The 24011-nt window shown below is 33.5% G+C and overlaps 1 protein-coding gene across 50 annotated transcripts in view; it reads right to left on the bottom strand.

Annotated features, from left to right (window-relative positions):
• The window catches only part of KCNMA1 (potassium calcium-activated channel subfamily M alpha 1), a 528098-nt gene that overhangs the window by 159346 nt on the left and 344741 nt on the right, over positions 1 to 24011 (bottom strand). For 41 of the 50 annotated variants that reach the window (XM_069796228.1, XM_069796227.1, XM_069796226.1 and 38 more), the window contains 4 exons: positions 23252 to 23327; positions 17937 to 18012; positions 16018 to 16188; positions 14245 to 14336 (listed from right to left, as the gene is read on the bottom strand). In XM_069796228.1, the coding sequence (XP_069652329.1) occupies positions 14245 to 14336; positions 16018 to 16188; positions 17937 to 18012; positions 23252 to 23327 (415 nt within the window). Of the gene's footprint in view, positions 1 to 14053; positions 14146 to 14244; positions 14337 to 16017; positions 16189 to 17936; positions 18013 to 23251; positions 23328 to 23444; positions 23701 to 24011 lie in introns of those variants that run through there. The other 9 variants (XM_069796257.1, XM_069796215.1, XM_069796229.1 and 6 more) reach the window with 2 other exon arrangements.

Genomic DNA, 24011 nt, shown 5'->3' with positions numbered 1-24011 from the left:
AAAGAAGGTAAAACAAGCAAGCAAGCAAGCAGAGAAGGAAATGATAATTTATGGGCCAAAAAAGAGTATTAGTCTCTTCTTGATGTTTCTCTAGATCCTATTCCATGAAGTCAGAGAAGGAAAACATCAGTTCCAAAAGGTGCTTTGCAATTGCAAATACATATACACTCTCACCTGCAAAGACTACTATTAACAAACCATTTGGCCAAGTTGTATTACACATTTAACAGTAAGTGGCATCATTTATACATATGTTTATACACTGTATTAACCAGTCCCTTTCAAAGTCATATTTCTTTATTACACACCTTTCTCCACATCTTTACCTCCTCTGCTGAGATCTACTGTTTAAATTTTTGGTTTATGACATAATGAGATAGCAAATCTCCCTAAAATGATTGATTCACTATTTTTCCATGGTTGAAAACAGACACTTATGCCAATGAAGGCAGTGCAAAGCTTGCCAATTATAGGCTATAAGCAGTAAACAAGAAATCTTTCTCCTACTATAACTCCTACAAGGAGAGTACTTCACAATAAGAAATCATTATTGCACCATTGCAACAGATTGCTTAGAAAATCAAAGTTTGCACAGACTGTGATGTCACAAAGGTTTCTACTGCTCCACATTTCCATTACGAGATGTATCCAACCATGTAAGATGGAAGCACAATATATACCTACATACGCATTCTTGAATTCTACATGTGAAATTCTGAGAGGCTGAAGAGAAGCCCTAGGAAATTTCAGTCTTCCTGACTTAAGGGATCTTTGCTCCTTTATTATTGTAAAGAACATCCTACATTGTCTCACAACATCCTTCAGCGAATAAACTCAACTCCAGCTTCCATTACTGTCATTGGTTTAAGACAGATGGTGATTTTGGTATGCCTATTGCTAACAATTCCAATAACCACATTGCTCACAGAAGTCAGGAAGAGGGACAAGGTGGTATAGATAGAATTCCTGAACTAACAGAAAGTCAGCTTTGTTACAGTCATATAGCTTATGCACAAACTCTACAAACACACAATTTCACAAACTTATTTGGCACTTGAACTGCCACATGTGAAGCAAAGTAATTCCAAGGGTCTCACCTACTTCATAATTGTGTGGAAAACTCAGTAATGCAGAAACCTCGTTGGCTGGAAACAACAAATAATAGGTGGCAGCAATGATTACTTATGTAATGGGCTATAATAGGAGTCTGTTCTTGCTTCATAATTTGATGCTTGATTAAATATGTGGAAAAAGTGCATAGAACTCATTGGAAAAGGAATAATTATGCAGAACAAAGAATAAATCCGTAATATGCATCATGCAGTGAATAATATCACCATCATGTACTGTTACTTTTGCAGTGGTTCAGATGGTGACTAGAAAAGCAAAACACAATAAACTATTATACCAGTTCAGCATACCTTAGGATATTGCTCTACTGTTATCACTTTTATAAATAGCATCGTATGGAGTTTTAAAGCTTTATTTAGAAATATGATAAACACCTTTTGCACGTTGCATGAGTTCCTAGTGACACCACCAGGACTCAGATGTAATTTTGGAAATAGCAGCAGTCAAAAAATTCAATGGTTTCATTCTTTTTAACAGGCAAGGAAGATACATTTATACGAGACTCTGATCAGGCTGGTTTGTATTTAACAGCAGACCCAATACTATGAATTTTATTGCTAAACTAGCTATCCAGAGTGTCTGCTTTGGCTTCAATTTTAACCTAGGGTTTTGGTGCAGTAAGTGTACAGAGCACTGAGTTCTCGGACTGTAAACACTTAAAAACACAAAAATCCCCGAGTTAGAGCTTTCCTGTTTTAGGAGATAGTAAACACAATGTCAGAAAACAAGATATAACATGTATTAGCTCATCCTTTTTTGGTGCAAGGGGTCCTTAAGAGGTTTCCTCTGGGACCTTTGCAGCTTGGCAGAGTTTGCAGCAGCCTCTGTACTGGATAAAACCATGCCTACATAACCCCTGCAGAAGCACTCTTCCTCAGTTTCCCTAGTGGTCAATTGCCTGACCTGCCAGCACTGTGTGTGCATGTGTTACTGCACCCACAGTTAGGTCAGGATAACAACCTTCAACACATTAGGGTAAAATATGATTTCAAGCACTAAGATTCACTCCCCACCAAATGGATGAATCTCCATCCAATATATCAATGTAAATGGAAAACCTCAAGAACATTTACTACATCTAAATTCTGAACAGGCTGTGTTTGATACACTACATTACACTAACATATTGGGAAGTTCTAGCTGTTTTCCAGAGTGTAAACCCATCTAGCATCAAAAACCACAAAGGCCCAAGAAAATGATAAATAGCAGCTAAAAATATTCATTTGTATTCCTTATACTGTCTGTATACATTTTCTAAGATGACTAATTTTAAACTATGGGTATTATTTTCTTCAAATGTTTCCATCTATTACTAATTAAGAAATTGAACTTTCCATTTGCACAGTTGATGCATTATTTTTAATAATAGAAATGATTTCTTCTTATAGGCAACTGCTTTGTACAGATCTGTGCTGTTAGCTTTAGCAGGGTCTCTTCCTGAATGCTCTTGCGCTACACTGCATTCCTGTGCAGAAAATTTGCTTCCTTCCTGGGAGATTTCACTTCATATGGGTTCTTTTCTGTCATTAATTAGAGTCCACATTTTAAAAATATGGGTAAACTGAAGAGAAAAACTACAAGCCAGATAGAGTGTGCAACCCAAATTACTCTATTGCAGAAGAAATTTTCATAGGAACATAAGATTACAAGATACTTCAGGTTGGAAAAGACCTCCAGAGATTATCTACTCCCAAAACCTCCCACTAAAAACAGATGCATTTGGTACAATAATTCAATCCTGTTATGATTCTCATTCAGTAGGGTTTCATAGCAATCTGCTCCAGTGAAAATAAAACATTTGGCTGTCAAATACTCTTGCATTTGAGCATCAGGACTGATTGTTTTTGAAGTGTCAGAAGGCATCTGCACCACGGTTTCATTTTAGCACTCTGATTTGGGGCTGGACATGATCTATTCTCCTCTTCTTTGCTGTTCTTATATAGTGCAAGACAGTGTCCTGAGCAGTGATTGCAACAAAACCTCCTGGTTTTCAAACAATATTTTCTGATGAGATACTTGCATTAATTTTTGGTTGAAAACTCACACAAAACCATCTCTTTTTAACATAAATTATATTTTTGCTTAGAAGTAGAAGAATTGAAAACAGATTTCCTACTTGCCCAGAGAGAGTTATTAGGTACATTATTTAAGAAAACTTGGGAGAGCTTATATTGTTCCAATCTGTCCTGTATATGATTTGAAGATTATAACTTCCTCTGTTTGTTCCAATAACCATTCCCTGCCCATGTACTACCCTTTTTTTTCCATGCATCAAGACTTTAAGTAAAGCCAATATACTGGATATCTTTTGCTTTGAGCTAGAGTTGGTTGGTAGAAAAAATATTGTATTAATAATTTTGGGTCAACAAAAATGTCTAACCTCTGCATTAAGATTTTGTTTATGAAAAACCTCAAAAGTAATACAGTATTCAGCTAAATTATTATGATTTCCTTTTTTTTTTAATTCCTTAAAAACAACACTTAGAAATTCCCTCACAATACTGAAAAGCATGATTCAGGAATTTAGACATTTTTATTGCTGATAAATATTCAGGAGGACTAAGTTTTCTGTTAAGTAATAGCTGTCATTGTTATCATGTATCAGAGGTGAAACTGGTTTAATATATCAATGGGAATCCTTATTACATGATTGTGATGCTGCAAAAAGAATCTTTTACAGAGAATCAAAAGCTTACCAGGAGCCATATTCTATCAACCAATAAAGCCAGACTAACACATTCTCTCCCACATGTACTTATCATTCTCAAAATTAATTTCAGTAACGAAATATGAAAAATTAGTACAGTTCTACTCAGTGGATTTCAACTGTGATTCTACACAGTTGAAATTCTCTACAGTACCTAATTTTTTTCCACTCAAGTATTGACATATTGATACATTTGCTAAAGATACACTAGCTTCTTATAAAGTAAACAACAATGGTGATAAAAGGTCCAAAGCTACCACAGATACAAACAGTTTCAGGAAGAAAAAAAAAATGAAATAAGCAAAAGCTAAAACATCTAGAATTCTGACATAATTGAGAACATACACTTAATCCATGTAAAAAGAACTGTAAATGAAAACAGATCCACTGTGAATAGGATTCTTCAAAAAGGATCTTTGCATGGTTCTTCCTTCAGAGGACACAATACGAAAGGGAAATCTTTTGCCTGTTTATTTTGAAAGAAATTATATCCATTTTATTGGAACAAGTATAAAGAACTTGAAAAAGTTCACTCTAACTAGTCTGTCATAATAAATCAAAGATAATAAATACAAAATTCTGTTCAGCATTTAGTTGAATACATGGTGTTCACTTGTCAAGTAGCTAAATAAAGTGTGGTGCATATTGATCTAGATGTCTCTATAAAACTATAATATTTATATCAAATACATATGCTCAATTCTCTTTATGGCCTTTCTGCTTAGTGTTCTGATCATGCCTTCATCTATCGACGACCTAAATTCTTTCTTCATATACCAGTAGCGGGCTGCTGTCATTGAAGTAAACAGGTTCTTGTAAAGTCTAACTGGTTCTCCTCAACAAAGGATCCATCTCAGTCACTTTTTCTTATTAAGAAAAGTCAATAAATGTCAACAGAGATTGTATATACAGTCTTCTTTTATTCGTGGTATGCATTCTTTAAATATACTGGTTTACAATACATTTCTAGCTGCTTGTGCTTTTCATGATTCACCTAACATTACTCAATTAAGTGAACACTTTATGCATGTGCTTATGTGTCACTCTCTCTTATTTGGTTAAACACATGCCTTATTTTAATATAATCTCCTCTCTCATATTAATACAGATGGAGTAATAAGTGCTGCACAGTCACGATTTCATGTTTTCCTCTTGTCTCACAGAAGACTTGAACCCAAGGATGGTCCTCTAAGGACCACTTATTTACCCAATGTGTATAGTGAGCCAGAACAATATAATATTTTAACCATTTAAAAATCTTGTCTACATATTGCATATATGACAAAAGCAAAGACTGAGAACCACTCATCTAGAACTGACACTTCTGGACCAAAAAAAGACACACCAGGTCGTTTTTTAAAAAATAACTCTAAGAGGTATGAAACTAAAAAGTGTTACTCTCAAACTTGCCTTTTTGCATTAGTTATTCATATCTATGAAGACAGAGCATAAATACTCTGAAATCAAGACATGATATTGAAAAAAAAAAAATTCCACTGTAAGCTCTTTTGTTACTCTGATTCTCAAACCAGGCTCTAGAAATCTTCTAGTAGAAAGGAGACAAGTAAAAAATATTCAAGGATATAGCAAATTGTCTGTCAAGTGTGTAACATCCCAGCGACTTTATGTTAACATTTGTTCTCCTTCCAACCATTTGTTAGAAAGTAGGTTCTCATTATTCTCTTTACTCCCGAAGGATTAAAAATTTAAAAAGTGTTGAAGTTACTGAGAAGCCAAAAGCACTGACTTTCAAATATGTATCAACATTAAATGTATAAAAGAATATGACTACACTGTGCCTGGAGATGTGATTGCAGTATGTGAGAACATGTCTGAGGTATCTTTAATTTCTGTAAACTGGACCTGATAGCTTTAGCTGCCAACTAGTTAGGAACCAGAGTGAACTCGTGCAGCCTGTACTGAAGCTGCTGTGATTAATTCTGACAGAAACTACCTGTTATTTCCAACAGGTTCCATGCTCTTTGGAATCTCTCTTACATTGTGAATAAAGAAAAAGGAATTAGTTAATACCAGAAAACACTCAGAGCTACATTCAGTATATGGTATACAGTACAGATCAGTGGAACAGCACTGGATCATACATCAGATTAACATAAATGGAAAACATTAATGTCAGGCATTTGAAAATTACATCTGATGCAGATACTAGTTTGCTTTGTGACCAATATAAGTATGTAAAATTAAGAATCAGGAAGGAATCATTTCAAATTCTCCTAAACATAAAATTGGTAATGTGTGACAAACATAAAGACACACACAACACCCTAATTAGTTGTGAATTATTACAGCTATGAAACTATATCAAATGCATTTATACAAATCCAGGTTTCAGTCTTGCTCAGTGAATATTGGTGGTGTGTCACTGGCAACCTTTAAATATTAGAAATTGTTTCCGAAGTACATAGAAGTAGTACAGAAGAATTCATTTACACAGGCCCTCAAATATTTCATGCCCACCTAAGTGAAATTTCTACTAGACAACAGGCTGATAGAGTGTATTTCAGATACTTTAATCCTGGATAAATAGCACACTCCTTTGTTTAAACTGTGCATTAGAGCTTGCAACTAAGTCTGTTTGCAATAGCATGCTATTGTAAGTGATTCACTGTGAGCTGCTTTGTTAATTTCAACTTCCTTGCTCAGTTACAGCTAAATGAGTTTATCTTATATTTTTATGACCTAAGGAATTGTCCAATGCTTGTCTATAAAGCAAGTTAAGAAATAAAAGTTAATAATCTTTGCTTGATGCATACCTCTGAAACTGCAATAATAAGAAGAAAGCACAGTGATTTGTTTCTTCCAGGGTCTGGACTGGTTAAGAGGCTTCCAACTGTAGCTTAAAAGAAAGGATGAATATTCATCCTTTCATTCAATCTTGATGGTAATATTATCTAGAGTATTTCTGCTTTCATAAAAAATACCACAACATTTAGACACAACACAGCTATATCACTGTAAGAAATAAGTGAATAATTTAGTATAAATAGAAGTAAAAACTGTTAAATGCTATGGCATGCACAAGGAGTCCACACTAGAAAGCTTACAGTAAAATGCAGGAGTAAACCACACCTCCAGAATTAGCATCTCGGTTACAAATAGTCCTGTTCTAGTCCCTCCAAACCCTGGGCTTCCTTCTTGTAATATTTTGTGCAGCAGATATCACACACACAAGACACCCTGTTATTACTTGAAATCAACTGAAAATATTTTCCCTTAAAGAAATTGCTTTCTATGTTCCTACCATTACTCATTTTCAAATTGCCTTATGCGTTTTTTAAATGCTCAATGAATCAAAATATAGTTATACCCTTTGTAAGCAATGCAGGAGTTAGCAAAGGCTTTAAGATTTTTGAGCATTTTATTCATGACCAGAGCCAATGCATTTCTTTCCATAGAAATCACCCCGAAATGTCATGACTAGTTTTCTGCAACGGAGCCTGAATGAAAAGAAAAAGTCATAAATCACTAAAACTTGCTGATCAATTCACCACTTCTGCCACCTCACATTGCATTCTCTGGAATGTCCACACTTAAAGTCATGGCCTGCGTATTTTGTAGCATATGGTAGAACTGCAGATTTATAAACCAGATTCAGTCTTTCTTGGGTCAAAATTTGGACAGCAACAACTGTTATTTTGATGCCAAACCCAAAAGTTTTTTTTAAAGTTTAGGCAGAGAGAAGGAAAAGTTGAAATTTTTACAATTTTAACCAGAAATACAGAATTAGTGCTGTTCCTGTAGGAATGAAACATGATTTAAGACATACAATACACATTTTTTTAAGTTATAATATTGTTATATGTCACTTCCCACATTTCCTTTCTTGCTTTCATAAGAATGGATATAGTTTAATAAGCATGCAAAATTAAAAAAAAAAAAAAGTTTGTCCTATTAGTTCTATCTGTCAGTCTATTTAACACTCATCAGATTTTCTTTATCACTAAGTGAGACTTCATTTGAAACAGTGGGATTAGAAGAATGGCTAGCAGATGGGAAATAGAGACACCCCTGGGGATCATAATGCAATCCATGTCACATACTCTTATTACATTCTCATCCCACTGGAAAATAATATCTTCCATATTGTCTCAAATTATTTAATATAATAATCTAATGTCACTTTCTTTGGAGCTATGCTTCTCATTACTGCAGCAAATGGACTTTTGCCAAAGTATATGGATAAGCCTTAAATTATTTTTTTTTTAATTTTTAATCAAATTCAAATGTCTAATGAGTCCAAGATGGCCTGTCAACTTAAATTATCTGTTTGTCTTTCTGTTTACCATATCTATCTGTCTACAGTTTTTATTTTTCTCTGTGAAGTTTAGTTATTGAATCCCATGTTTCCTTCTGGAAGGAATCTCTAACAGATGATTATTCCTGTTGATATGTTGATGATTTGCTAATTTATGGCTTGTAAATTTAAGAAATCTGAAGAAATCTCTGGGAAGCAGAGCAGATCATGAGAGAAGAGAAACAAGAGGTTTTAATAGCTTATATAGTAAAGAACTGTGATTTCATTAAAATACAATTTTTAATCTTATATATTAGCTATGGTAATGTCTTTGGATAATTTTTTTAAAATCTTTTGAAAATTTAACAAAGTTTAGCATAAATATTTACTACTGGGACAAGATAAGCAGTTTATATATACACATACATGTATATAAAATAATAATAATCCCTCTCTCTGCCAATATCTATTTGTGTGAAGCTGTGTTCTGCTTGCTGCCTTCATAAAGAGCTTCGATTGGATTTGATATCAGTTTTGCATGAAAAAGGCAGAAATAATTTAGTCCATGGAATTAAAAGTCAATAATTCACTGTAAAGTCTGAAAAATATCATTAAGTTATCCAGTCTCTCTTTCAGTCCATCAGTTTACAAATGTTCTTTCCATATGCTTTCTAGACCTTTGTGCAGGCTGATTTAAAATAAGCTAATGTCTTCAACTGGAAAATATTTCACAGACTTAAAATCCAGTCTGATCATATGAATACATGAATACAGAAATGAAACAACTGCATAAGAATAATCTTGATTCTCAGGTAAATTAGTACATGCAGAATAAAAGGTTAATAATAGATTTGTAGAGGTAAAACAAATCTGCATCTTTTACCAAATCTCAAACCAAAGCCGAGTAATTTGAACATTATAAATAAATAAACAAACCTTGGCTTTTTAGTTTTGGTTTTGGTTTTTTTTTTTCTTAAAAGAAATAAAACAGATTATCTTGTAAATCCTATTTTGGCTGGGACTGAATATATAAGTTCCAAATATCACAAAAAGAGTGCAACGGTAGAATTCTACTTATCCAAAACCAAGAATTTTTTGAAGAAAACCCCTGTCTCGTAAGACTTAAAGCTTAAACTTTATAGTTAAGATGTTAGTTGGAGCACTTCAGAAAGTCATCCAAAGCCAAAGTGATCACTGCCTTTTCCAGCCTTCTAGAGATATGCATCCATGAACTAACCTGTAGTCTTATTGCTACATTCTAAAAGCAACAGTCTATCAGCTATGGTGACAGTGGCAGATACCTTTTCATCCTTCTATGGTACTCCAATTTAAAAATATCCCTTTAAAATGATCCGTTGAATACTAACTCATGAGTTCTACAGATAGGTTACAGAGAGAGCCTAAATGGAGTCAGTCAAATCGAAAGCCTTAGAAAGAAAAGAGCTAAACGTAGATAGGGTGTAGGGAGCTAGCTGCTGGTCTCAAAATTATTAAGAAAAACAGCTAAGAGGAAATATCATTAATACTCAAGCTATATACCATTTCAGTTTGTAACTGATGAAAAAAAGTCAAAGAAACAAAAAAGCATAAAACTTCCCCTGCTAATATATATAAAATTATATGTTATTTTCTTAACTAAAGTCTAATCTATAGACTTTTTATAATACTGTAATAAAAGGTCAGACATTTTTCATTCTCCACCCAACTATATGTAACATCTAGCTTTTATCTCCAGCATTTGTATCCAGTATTTTGTCATTACAAATTATTTTATCTGTTCATAATTATACTAGTTTGTCACTAATTTACTTTATGAAATTACTTGAATATAACTTCCTTTAAGTATATGTTTTCATCAGTTATTTCTTAGTGATCTAGTAAGTTTCACAATGTTTTAGTGAGATGTCCTATATACTATTGCAGATGTTTTTCAGTGTGATGACATAAGGCCTGTTGATGAAACAATTAAAAAAACTTTCATTATAAATTTGTCTATTTTGCATTTTAAAAGCATTTCTCATCTTCAGAAAGCATAAGCTTGACTCTTAAATCTCACAAAAACTCTGACAGGTAGTTACTAGTTTATTAATAACAAAAATATGCCAATTGTTCTACAGAGAAAGTAAGTTATGTTGTTACCTACTTCTATAGAAATCCACAGAATATTGGCTACTATGTAAAGAATATTATGTGCAATACCTCCTTTGCAAAAAGTATTTCCCAAAACATAAAATCATGTACTACAGAACTCATCCAGGGAAGTACACAGGAAGGAGAAACAGTAGTGACTGAATTGCTCATGTGAAAGAACAGAAAAACTATGTAGGGCTCAATGTGGAAAATATTGGAAGTGGCCACATCATTGTTATCCTAAGACACCTCTTAGCATTATTAAAAAACAGTATTCTTTACAGTTCTGGTTGCTTCTCATGCCTGAATTTTATTTCCCAGTTACATCTTAGTTATATATATATATATAATACCAACTATTTTCTGTCTTTGTAACTACAGTGTGGTTTTCTCTCTGTCATTTGTATTTATAGCGGTACTATAGCAAGAAACAATGGTTTGTTCTGTGTATAAATAAACTACGAAAGCCAGTTTTTCTTGTCTACTGATGAGCTTATTCTGGTGTATCAGGGCACATAGTAAAAACATTATGGAGTCTTCTGATGTGCTGATCTGTAAACAGCAGCAAAACAGCTGTTTAGCAGTAATCTCATTACCTATAGAGCAGATCTCCTTGCTTACAAATCTGGAATTCAAGACAAGGATTGTTACCTTTTTTTGATAACGTCTTAATTTTTTTTGTACTAGGTTGTAATTTTGCCACAGTCATTACCCTATTTGTCATTAAATGCATATGTTTGGTCTCAGTCACATTTTGTATAGATATCTTGGTATGCATTTTGGTATATATGCAACAGTGAGCACTGTTGTTTATTTAACGGGTGAAACTTCAATCAAAGACTATAATAAAATTCCTGCTTTGTGTTCTATGAGACCTTAGAAGTCTCATTACAGGAATATATTATAAAGCTGAGATTATAAATTAAATTTAAAATTCCCCATGGACTTTTGTAACAAAACTACCTAGTATCTAGTAAATTTAACCAGTGATAATTGCATACTGCCTACAAACTACTTCTGTTTCCAAACTCTGTATGTATGTGTCTCATCTAAGAGAGAAGTGAGCATCTTTATAGTGCAAAATGGTTCCTATATAGTTTATGAGTCCTTTGGGGACTTTATTGGCTGAAAATCAAAATGAAATGTGATCAAACTTGCTGGTGTGTTGGTTGTTTCTCTTTTTTAGTAAGTGGAGTTTTTAGAAGTAATTTTTATGCATACATTCTAGCTGTTTCTTTAGTTACAATTCTATAGCAAGGCTCTCCTTAGTATTAAAGCAATGTAGTGCAATCCTCAAAACATACATAATCATATATTAATTTCAACTTCCCACCTAAATGTTTAATAATCATATAGAAGCATGTTATTCCACAGACATAGTTCATGAGGCAACATGTATAAAAATATATATAAATGCTACAAAGCAGATTCCATGTATTTATCTATTTTGGAGAAAATTAAGAAGTATAAACTTTAGCTATTTTAAGAGCTGAAACTACATCTTTCAACAAAATTTAGCTGCTTTAATTTTATACATGTATTTAATTTTATCTGGAAACTTTCTGCTGTTAGGAATAGAACTGTAGTTTCTCATTATGTTTGCTGCCAGAATCTATGCTTGGTTGCTCAGCTAAAGACATTATATTGCTAATTACTACCACATGCCCATATCCCAAGCAAAGGAAAACTTATTGGTTCTGACAATCCATTCTCTCAACACTGAATTCCAAATGAAAACTTAAATTTTGGCCAAACATAACATTTCATCAATCTTGTTCTACTGACTGCAAAAGCAACATCAAACAAGGGGTGCTAATGGCTTTTTACTGTGCAGTTCCCAAGCTTAGATTCTCTGATGAAAGACCCACATGAGCAAAGGACATCTTTAAACTACTTAGTAATTAATAATTGAACCAGAAAACAATGCATAAAGTAAATTGAACAGTTTGTATGCTGATGACAGAGCTCAGTTTCAAACAACAAGTTATTCGGGCAGTAGAGATCAGCAGAGAAAGCACTGACAACAGAGTGAGCTAACAACAAATGGATAGCGCATATAAATAAAGACAGAAAGAAAAGGTGAAAAAATAAAATTAAGCACGCCCCAAAGCCAGCAGAAGCCTGTAATCTGGAGTTGAGCTTTTCAGGATGTGGGGTTCTGACTGAAGATCAGGTCCAAGTTTAGAGACATCTGAGCAATGCTGGGTACTAGTGACAATGTAGAAGGGGAGAGACGAAAACTCTGTATGCAGAACAGTTTTTAACCATATTCTCCTCTGCTATAACTCCTTTGGAGCCTCAAAAACAGAGGTGTAAGTTCTGTGTTTGAAAAACTCTCTTTGAGAAACCAAGTACAAATACAAATACAAAACTGAGTAGGCCTCTGTCACAAATAAACATTTTTGGAAATTAATGATACTACTCTATCTAAGAAATAAATTAAGGCATTTTGATAAGTGAATTATGATGCAAGTTTCCAACATTAGTGCTTACAGTAAAGAAAAAAATATTTGGATACTTAAGGGTATCTAAAAAAATGAAAGCATTGAAGCTTTCAATTGTGTCATCCAATTGCTTGAGTATTATTGAACATACAGTAGTATAAGCTATAACCAAAGAAAAAACTTTGATTTATCTACCCAGTGATGTAAAACAGTACTCTAGAATTAGCTCTGTGGGACATTTACAGTCTTTCTGCTCCACAGAGAGGAGAAACAACTTGATAAAACCATATTCCACATTTATAAAATGATGCATCGGTGATGATTTGATAGGAATAAAGTAAAAAACATATCTTCTTAAAGTAAGGAGAGGGACAATTAATTAGATGCATCGCTTGCAGTATCTTCTTTATGTTATATGGAAAGGATTCTATATCACTAGTCTTTTAGGACAAATATTTCTCTACCAGTGAATGTCACAATGATATGTAATGAAACAAAAGATGGCAACACTAGAGGTGATATAGACGAGAAACTACTATATCGCCAAGTACCTCTAGTTCATTAAAGGCTATATCCCAGCAGGTCTAGATGCTGGGAATGCCAGAAAGAGCTGGTTTTAACTTGGTCAAGAAAACAAGCAGGCTTTCAATAGATATTAAATGAGCTTACGTGGTCCAATAACATTTAACTTTTGCTACCAGGTAAAACCAGTATTTTTTACAGGTTTGGCTTTTTTTCGTATGATATTGATACTAAAGCTACTACTTGTTCTTCTTAAGATAGGTTTTATATGCGTGTGGAAGTGAATCACTTTAAAATCCCTGGTCATAGATCCTAAAATCACGAGTGTTTGCAATATTCATATGAAGTCAAAAGGAGCTGCATGAGATCTGAATCTGCTGTTTGAACAATGAGAAACAGCACTGTCAGACTTCTGACATAGTCAGTCTAATGGAATAACCCCATCAACATAAATCTCATATTTTGCACTCCAGTGAACCCAAGTTTTCTAAAGAACTGAGTTGTTTGAAAATCATGTGAATTACCATTGTCACTTAGTGAAGACATGACCATATGATAATCTGATGCCCAAAAGTGTGAAGTGACAAGTCAACATTGTTCCAGAAGCTAACTGCAAATGCAATAGCAGCATTTTTTGCAAGATACATCAGTGTAGTCTTACTGGTATCCACGTTCTCTTGAAGTAGGGACAAAATATTGTGACTTGTACCATGGCATGGCCCAGGTCTCTAATTATAGTGTGACAACTCTCCAGTGGTAACATCTGATGTCAAGGAATACAGCCTCATAAGCTGTGAGTCAGCTATTACCACCTTCAGGGGCTCTTTAAAGTCACACAACCACACCTGGTCTTTTTTGACTTACTTTCTGCCTCGAGTTGAGTTAAAAGTCCCGCCGTATTTCTTCCGATTAAGGATGAGAGCAGCAATTTCTGGCACGTAGCGAGCAAACATTGCCTACATGCATGAAACAAAAACACAAAAAAAAAAAAAGAAAATGGCATGCAGAGAGTGTTCTACTGCAGCAGAGGCAGCAGAGCCTCTTGGGATACTTACTTTCTTCCACTAACCGCACTATAGGAACCACCATATTTCTTGCGGTTTCCTATTAACTCTATGATTTCAGGGACGTAGCTGGCAAACATGGCCTAAGAAGAAGATAGGAGACAGAAGAAAAGACTAAAAAGAGAGGCCAAAGAAAGGGGGATGATGAATATTTTCAGAAGATATGTATCTTTAAGATCTGAAAATGCAAAAGAATTAGATCTATGAAGTTGTTTAAAAAGAAAATTTTAAAAATGTAAAAGTTCTTATCAAACAAAACAAGAGGGCTCAATGTAAAAGTTGGTCTCGGAGAAGGTGCACACCTTATAAATTAAGAAAATGGTCAAAAGAGGAAAAACAGGCACATAAAACAAAACAATAACAAAATTAATCCAAACTGGTATCTAATCATAAAACACAGTTATGTCTAATTCTTCCTGAAGAGGGGAGGGGGAAAAACCTATCCAAGATCCACTGCAAAAACCAAAACCAAGTATTATCATTACTGTTACATTTCTATTTGAAAAGACAGACTTTTTTCCCCCATTATTAGAATTCAAAAGAAGACAAAACCAAGATGGAATCAGGGGTTATTCCCCCTGCCAAGAAACAAAAAGGTCACACCCCCCGCCCCCAAAAAGAACTTTTCCAGAAGTTTGTGTTTGCAAAAGGATTGGAATAACACATGATAGAAAAAAGGTTTTGAGGAGAAAATAAAAATTATTCTGCCATGTTTTGTCCAACAAACATCTTCCTTGTGGCTGGATACTTCGAAGAGCTACTGCCAGTTGACATGGTCTTTGTCTTCGTATGTCAACAAACATAGATGGGAATGCATATATTTATGCTCATATATATATTCATATATATGTATCTGTGTGTGTCTCTCATACAGCATTCACATTAGTTATATACATATCACCTCTGTAAGATGTATGTATATGTGAAATCAATATATGAGAGTAAAGTAACAATATACATATATATGTATGTGCACAATACATATTGTGAGTCATCCCTAAACCACTTACCTTGCACCGTGTAAACATTAAAATAAACTTTGCTAGTTTAGACAATAACATTGCAACAGGTCCTATAATATTACTGACACTGATAAATAATAGAAAAGTTGACACAAGACAATTAGTAACTTTGGTGCTATGTACATACAGGACAAAGAACACAAGAATTTGCTGATATAAAAGGATACCGGTTATGGCCATGTGATAAATTGTGAGTTAAAATTGCACTGCATGACATGAAAGGATGTTTGAAATTAAAGAGAATGTGGTTTGCCATCATCTGGATCAGGCAAGCTGCTCTTTAAGGCAGTCCAAAGCCACAGTGTTTGTTGGAATTCTGGGAAGGAACACAGAAGGGTAGGTAGGACTTCTGAAACCGCAAAGTGCCTTTAAGTATCAATAGCAGCCTCAAATAAATACACTACAGTCAATCACTAAAAAGTAAAGGACTACAAATAACATTATAAGTTGAAATATTAAGGCACTTCATTTATGTATTCACATGCATTACTCATTTAAATGGATTAGAAAAATTCTGACTCTATTAAACTGGACTAATTTGACAAGCTCTGCCAAATATTTATCTATAGAAAAAAAATGGGGTGTATTAAACATATTTAAAAGTTTTATAATTAATTTTAATTCACTAAATTAGATATTATTATTTCTTTAATTACAGCATTGAGATATACAGGATCAAGTATTAAGGTCACTGGAATAATGATAATAACAATAATAATAATAATAATAATAGAGTTTTTACCAATCCCCCAAGGATGAAGAAGACCATGAAAAGGCGACCAAGGGTTGTTTTTGCATAAACATCTCCATAGCCAACAGTGGACATTGTAACCATCAGTAAATAAACACATTCCCAATATGTTAGCGGTTGATTATTCTGGAAATTTTCCCATGGATCCCCTGAGTTCTCCACCTACAATGTGCAAGAAAACATAATGAATTAATAGAGTTGTACAACAAATTAACTCTACTGATATATGTGTGTGCATGAGTGTGTGTGTGTGTGTGTATAATTTGGCGTATAATATAAACTCTGGATCTTTTCCTGTAATTTATTTTGAACAAATACAGAACCTAACCCTGTCTCAATTATAGCATTATCGTTCTTTTGCCAATATGCATAGCCTTGCGACTCATACTGTTTATGGAAAGTATCTTTTCCATTCACCACTAAATAATATAACTTACTAATGCAGATAGGTAAGTTCATTTTATAGCAATATGTTCAAAACTTTTTCAGAGTGAATCTTACTTGTAATGCAATTATACTTGTTAATGTTTTTGTTTTAAAGCATTATGTAGCTATTAAATGCATTGTGACATGTTAAGTTTAGCAATATACTATTACTTTCCAAGAAGTCAGCTACTGTATGTGACAAAGTTATAAATTTATCAGTGGGAAAGGAGCATGCCTTCTAAAATTTGTTCCACAGCAAAAAGTTTGAAGTTTGAGGATTCCTACAGCAGAACAGAGAAACTTATGCTGAAAAGAAGAAAAAAAATAAAAACCAAAACACCACCAAAATACAAGCCCTAGAAAATAGCATTCCCTCTGTCCTGATATAATTTTACAAAGCTTTTGTTATGTTTTCTTCAAAAATAGAAAAAGCTAGTGTTCCTACGATAAAAATGCTATATTTGCCCGGAGGAGTGTAAAAATGTGGTCATCCATGAAGAAGTGTATCATAAATGAAAACATGCAGAATTTTGGTGCATCTTAGTAAGAGTAAAAATTAAATTACTATCTGGCATATCAAGAAGATAAACATTCTGAATTTAATCTTATATAGCTGGATGCAGCTCAAGGTAATTCAAGTGAAGTCAATTAAATTGCTCTGGACTAACATCAATATCATTAAATTATAATATTAGTCTCAAATCATTCCTGAATAACTTATTACTACTAGCAACTTGAAATTTTCCTGATTCTAAGTTGATCATAAATTGTACTTAAAGGACAAACACTTAATCATATTTAATTATATTTTCCAAGCAAATCAGTAAAAAGTTTAAAAAGTTTAAAATACACAATTGACATATACCTATCATATATATGTATATTCACATTTATGACCTCATATGTACTTCTATACTAACAATCTTACATTTTTCAGGTATTGTTAAGTGTGGAATAAAAATCTATTACAAAAATCCATGTTATCAGTGACCGAAAGATACACCAAAAAAAAAAAAAAAGAAATTTAAAAACAAGAGGGAAGGAAACAACCTCTAAAAAAATGGTACCCAGAATGTTAGCAATCCCACTACTTCTCATGGAAATACAAAAGTGCTTCCTTCAGGCCCAACCATTTATTTCCCAGGACCTCAGTATCATTTCAGCTCTGCCAGCCCCTTCCAGGAAGCACTCCAGCTAGTTATTTAGGAAACATTGCCACCTACTGGTAATTTGTAATCATTCAAGAAGTTGCATCAGTCCAAGTCTCATATTTTATTGCTGAGGTTAATGAGGTATTGCTCGCTATTCAGAATTAGTTTTGAGTAGAAGCTTAAAATTTGGGAAGCTGTAATGTCTTTTTTTTATTGTACTCTATAGATGTGTTAAGGGATTATCCAGAGCAAGGCAATTTCAGGTAATAAAGTAGCTCAGAGAGCAGATAATCCATGAGAAAAAGTCAATGAAGTATTTTCAAATATACTTACCAAATGTATGAACCCAGCTGCTGTCAGCCACGTGCTGATAAATATAGAGCACAGATTCACTAGCTTGATGGAATTACTGAAAATAAACAAACCCCAAGAACAAATAGGAACTTAGACTAGAATTTATCACACATTTTTAATATGTACCTGTATACAGCTGCATACTTCAGACTGAAAGAGTTTGTTCATCATTTCTGAAGAGAAGCAGGCTCCTTACAATACTTAATCAAAAGCCTATGCAAAATATGTATTGTCTTTTCTGAGTTCACATTTGCATAATTTAGATAGCTTGAAATAAAAATTCCAATGCATTTGAGAGCAGAAAGACAAATGGAAACCTTAGCTACATTTGCACTCATAATCAAACACATAGAAATAAATAGTGCTTTTTCACAAATAATTTGGTTGCTTCTCAGTACACTCGCCTTCTCATTTTTCATTGCTATACACCTCAGCAATGATTTACATGTAAATATTCTGCTACCCTGGAATACATCCATGCAGGTCCAATGAAATAAACTAGGCAATGCCAGTTAACATTAGCTGCTGAACACTGCATTTATACAAACAATTGACGGATGTTTTTTGAATTATTTCATTTTTCATATGCTTCTTCTATATTCATCATGCTTTTGAACCGAGACCTGCAGACACTTTAAAAATTAACAGCAAGAGGATGTTTTTGTTGCATACTCATCATCTGTTAACACTTGTATCTTGCATACATGACCACAGGGCAAGAATATTTTCCTACGGTTACAGCAAACAATTAATGAACTACTGCAGCCAATCTCTAAATGTCATGCTGCTTTTGTGAAAAAAATATGATTCCCAAATTAAATAACTTAGGGATTTTATAGTTCCTGTGTAAAGTCCTAAATAATTTTTATATTATTCTGCTTGCATGAATTCCTATGGACTTCTCTGTGGAAATTCACATGGAACTAGAGTATTTCATTTCATACTTCACATTCACATTTTTCTAAAATAAAAAAAAAAAAAAAAAAAAAGAGAGAGAGGGATTGAAACCTACCAGTCAAACTCTGCAAACTCTTTTTAGTCCCACTGAGTAGCATGTTCCCTATTGTAGCCAGAAGCGATTTTGAAGCAAGGACCTTACTCAGCTCAGCAGGAAAACAGGAAAATACCTTACTTAAAAGCTTGTGGAAGAAATATAAGTAAACCTCGCTCCCTCTCTTCTTACAAAAATCGCTATGATTTCAAAAGCTAAGAAGGATATTCAACAAATACACAAGGAACTGAAGTCCATGTATTACTGTGCCTAAATAATCTTACCCATTCACAGAATTGTATTGGAAATAGCTCTCCTTTGTTTTTGAAAACATTTCTAAGAAACAATAATGCCTCACTATTATGCCTAATGCAATACAAAGAGAATAAAAATTGGGAAAAATTCACTATCAGTGTTAGCAGTAGCAGTTTTGCAGTAAAATTAATTACCTGTTATATAACTACTTTAACTGTTATTAATTAACTGTTTATAACTACTTTAAGGACAATAATAATGCATTATTTTCTAAACAAAGTTGAGAAATTAACCTGGAAAATTAATCAGACCAGCTCCATTAAAAATATTTTTAAGAGTTACAGTTAGAGAAGTGGGCATCTTTGGGTACTAGGAAAGAAATGTGACAGATGCTATAACAAATACTGTACTCAAAAATAAGATAATACACCAGCAGTTCTGCAATTAGCATTCACCTACATCAGCACATATTCCCTGTTTCTCTATTTCTTAAGGTATGGTTGATTAAAGTCCATATTTTATTGGTGATAACAGTCAGTCAGCACAGGGCTCTAACCAATAGGTTCCTAGATTAAACAAAATCATATAAATCATGCTGACGCAAAGCTTTGTTATCAAAGACTAAATATCACCCTTCACCTGAACTTAGAACAGGAGAGGCTCCTGATACAATAATGTATCAGTTGGTCTCCACATTTTACAGTAATACAAGTAAATGACAGCAGCCATTAGGAATGACTATTTACATGAATTGTTTGGTACATTTTATTTTTGCAGATTTATTAAACATTGTACCTTATCTCTCCTCTATGAAATACTCCCTGTGTTTCTCCCAGAGTCTAAATATAGATGAATGATTAGTCACAAACATTTTCCTCCTCTTTAAGCTCTTTCCAACATCTGTGCAAAATCCCTTACTGTGAGCCCTGCCTAAGCCTCTGTAGTTTTGTTGAAAAATATTAGAAAACAGTGAAGTGTAGAGATATTTTCAACTGAACACCACACAACTCATTCTATTTCATAAAATACAGGAACAAAAAATATTGAGTAAAATACATTTAATTTCAAATTAGGGAAACTAATAGATCCTCAGCAGTGTATAGTCTTTTAATTCACTGCTGTAAAATTTTGCTTTGCCTTACTGGTTCTTTTCAAATATAATTAATAATTTTTCAGCTATTCTAATAATTATCTTTCACAACCATACTACTTTGCTAGTCTTCTCACTGCTTCTATTTTTGCATTGTTTTGCTTCTTCCTTTGGATTCCAGTGTTTGAAATGGCCCTTCTACTCATTATGCAATATATGCTCCTTTAATCCTCATATCTCAGTCACTAATTCCAGGAATAATTTTAATTTATAGGTTAGAGTAAACTTTTTTCTTTACTGGGAGGAATGAGGGAAAAAGGGACAAAATTTCTTCTCTAATTGCCCCAAATTTTAAAAACACAACAGTGCCCTCTATAGTCTATCAGTTTCTCATCTTGTCAGTAGTTACTTGTTAATAATGCTAAGCACACTGAAACACCTCTAGTCAAATTAGTTCCATATTTTTTTCATATAAACACATATCACCTCGAACAAAGAACACTTTTATCTTTTGCAGAATTTTTAAGTGTTAGGTTTTTTCCCCTATACTATCATTTCAGAGCTAGTAATGATATACTGAATTTGCTATCTCAGTTCAACAATTCAAATTCTGTCATTAATCCTTGGTCTTTATGTTCACCAACAATGATGCTGAAAATTTCATCAAAACCTTAAAAGTAGATTGCAACAAATGCTAAAATATATTAATTCTGTAAGTTTTTTAAACATCCCTGAGCAAAACAATGTTGCAGTAGCTGGTCAAAAGCATACAATACAGTGTAAGAGTTTAAGGTAATAACAACAGTTTAAGGCCACTCTATGTAATTGAAATTACTGCTTGAATTTAGGGAAGTAAATTTTATTTAATTAAAAACAAATTTATTGAGACTACTAGTTTAACTGCTCTAACTCTTGCAGAATTACTAAAGATTGTCCATTAACCACAAGTGCTCAGCGTGCTGCTTTTTTTTTTTTTTTTTTAGGAAGATTAATAATGCAGAAATAGAAACTCTAAATTAAAAAATATTTTGGTACTGTAACAGAAAAAGTGTACCCACCACATGAACCATAGTTCTTGTTTGTGATGATACTTAAGAGCATATTGAAAACATGAAAATTTCTCACTGAAGTTAGCAGTAGCAGTAATAAATGAATTTTCTAATTTTTTGCTTTCTAAAAGGTAAATTCATGTAAGACAATAAATAAAAACCAAGGCACGTACCTGGTCAAGTCAGGTGTAACTAAAAACTTTTCATAAATGACATTCTGTTCATTTGTTTTAATTTGACTCATCCATTTTATAAAATGATGTTTTGTGAACATTGATAGTATCCAAATTACTTAGTTCATTTCAGGTTATTAAGTAAGATACAAAAGAGAGCAGACATGTCTTTCTATTGAAGAACCAGGAACAGGGAGATGGAAAAAATTGTTTTGAGACACTGGCAGCTTTTAAATTAAATAAATGGTGTTATTGATGAACTGCTGGGGATTAACCAGTTGAGTAAACTGAAACAGTCATGTAAGAAAGCTTTGCTTTACAGGCTTTCTAACAATCAACATTTGAGGTTTACAGATATTTGGACATTCATATAAATAATCACAGAGATGATGATATCTAATCTAACAGTAAATTTTGTACCAGAGAAATGCTATTTAAACGAACAGGTCAATCTTGAATAACCAGCTCTGAATTCACTGAATGTGATTAATGCAGTATTTCTTCACTTATGGATCTGGAAGTTTACAAATCCACCACTCCTGAAGGGGCTTTTAGCCTTTATCCAAAATCCTTTGAGTTTATGGGGCTTCTCTATTGACTGCCATTTCTTTTGGTGAGGTTGTTCTGTGTGTTAAATGCAAAATCATTGGATATTCTAAGCCCCTGCACAAATTACTCTCCTTTACCATACTGGTAGTATTCTAAGCTACTGGACTACATCTTCACTGCACATTCTTTCATTTCTTTATTTGACAAGAACTGAATTCCTTACAGTCACACAGCTAAAGACAGGTAGTGCAAGAGTTTTACAGCAAAGAGAATAGTTTCAAGGTTAAGAGTTGAAGAAACAGCTGTTTACCATGAGCATGTACAAATCTCAAGAATCTATTTCGCCATCTCTACCAATGAACATAGCAAGTAAATGGAGTTACTTGCATATAAAAGCCCTCACACATGCATCATCAACAGGTGGAGAGAGCATAGGATTTCAGAATGGAACTGAGTTTACAGTAAGTATTGGAAGCTGGGTCCAATACTTCACCTGGGGCATTTTAGGGAATGATGAAAGGCAATGTGTCTTCAACTGCAAGGCATGGGAAGGTTCCTTTCATTTTTATTTAGTGATCTTTTGTTCAAAGTTGTGCTGCTTCTGCACAACTTTCACGTATTAATAGCCCAAAGAATCAGTGAAAGCCAGACGGTTACTTGGAGTATTTTAATTGTTCTTTGAAATAAATGCTAATGACAATGAACACAATATAAAGATAGCTCAGTGTAAAATTAATTTTTAATATATTTTTGATGTGCAGAAGGATGCTCAGTTCAAAAAAACTGAAATAGAGCCACAATGATTATTTCTCAAAATACTTTTTAACTGTCTTCTGTTGAATTAATTTTGATTTCTGTTTTTCCAAGGCAGCAGAATATGGACTGATTAGGTGGAAAGCAGCAATGTTTAATCAGTGCAGAGCTCTGTAATTCATTCTGCTTTTAATTTATCAGCACAGACTTGCCCAGATATTTCAAATGTAACAACACATCAAGTAAAATCTACTGATCACATAGCAAAAGATGCTGACACCAATAAATCATTCATCAGCAGAAAAAGGTTTAAAGAACAGATAACAAGTGTTTTTTTCCAGAAAAGAAAATCATATATTACTAGGACCACAAACCTAAGCCATTTATGTTCTGTCACCAATGCAACTAACTCAGTATGTAAGAAAAATTCTTACCTTGTTTTAAGGATATTCAGAAACTGCAAAATTTCTGAAAACTGTATCAGTCTAAGGGCTCTTAGAAACCTTAAGCCTGCAGTAAAGAAAAAAAAAAGCTCTAGTAAAGAATAATTCAGATTATAACAACATTTCACTTACAATGACAGCGATCAATTAAATCAACACAGGTAGCATGCAAAATGTCAAATACCTTTGAAATGTTCTTCCATATTTAAAGATTCCAAGGTCCTTACCAGTTTTTTTCAAATGGTTTTAAACTTATTTCCTTAATAACTGAAGTATCCTACCAGAAAGCCTTAGTTTATGTAGGAAGCCATGGGAGGAGACATACAGGCTGAAAGCTAGGGGGAAAAAACCTCACTGAGGTTCTGTTGGTAGTTCTAGTGCACATGTCCTTCTCTTCCAGGCTGACAAAGACACATACAGATCTGAAACTCCTCAGTCGTCCCAGCTCCCACATTGCTTAGTGAAAAATAAGAGATTATGGGCAAGAGATCTGATAACCTGGATGAAGTAAACTGTGTATATGCCTGATTAAATTGGTAAGTCTTAATGACGTAAAATCTTTTATTGTAATAATGCTCCCAATCTCTACCCTAATTTCAAAAAACCCAAGCAGGAGAACAGAGAAACAACACATTCACTCTTAAAAATGACAAATATACTATAATTCTTTCTATCAGACTATAAGAATAGATTGCACTTTGGCTATTAAAGAAGTAACTGGTTTTACAATGAAATAACATTTTTGTGTTGA

This window comes from Haliaeetus albicilla, chromosome 11 (genome assembly GCF_947461875.1).
Source record: "Haliaeetus albicilla chromosome 11, bHalAlb1.1, whole genome shotgun sequence".
NCBI classification, from domain to species: domain Eukaryota; kingdom Metazoa; phylum Chordata; class Aves; order Accipitriformes; family Accipitridae; genus Haliaeetus; species Haliaeetus albicilla.
The sequence above is the reverse complement of the archived record's forward strand: the minus strand, read 5'-3'. Positions and strand labels throughout refer to the sequence as shown.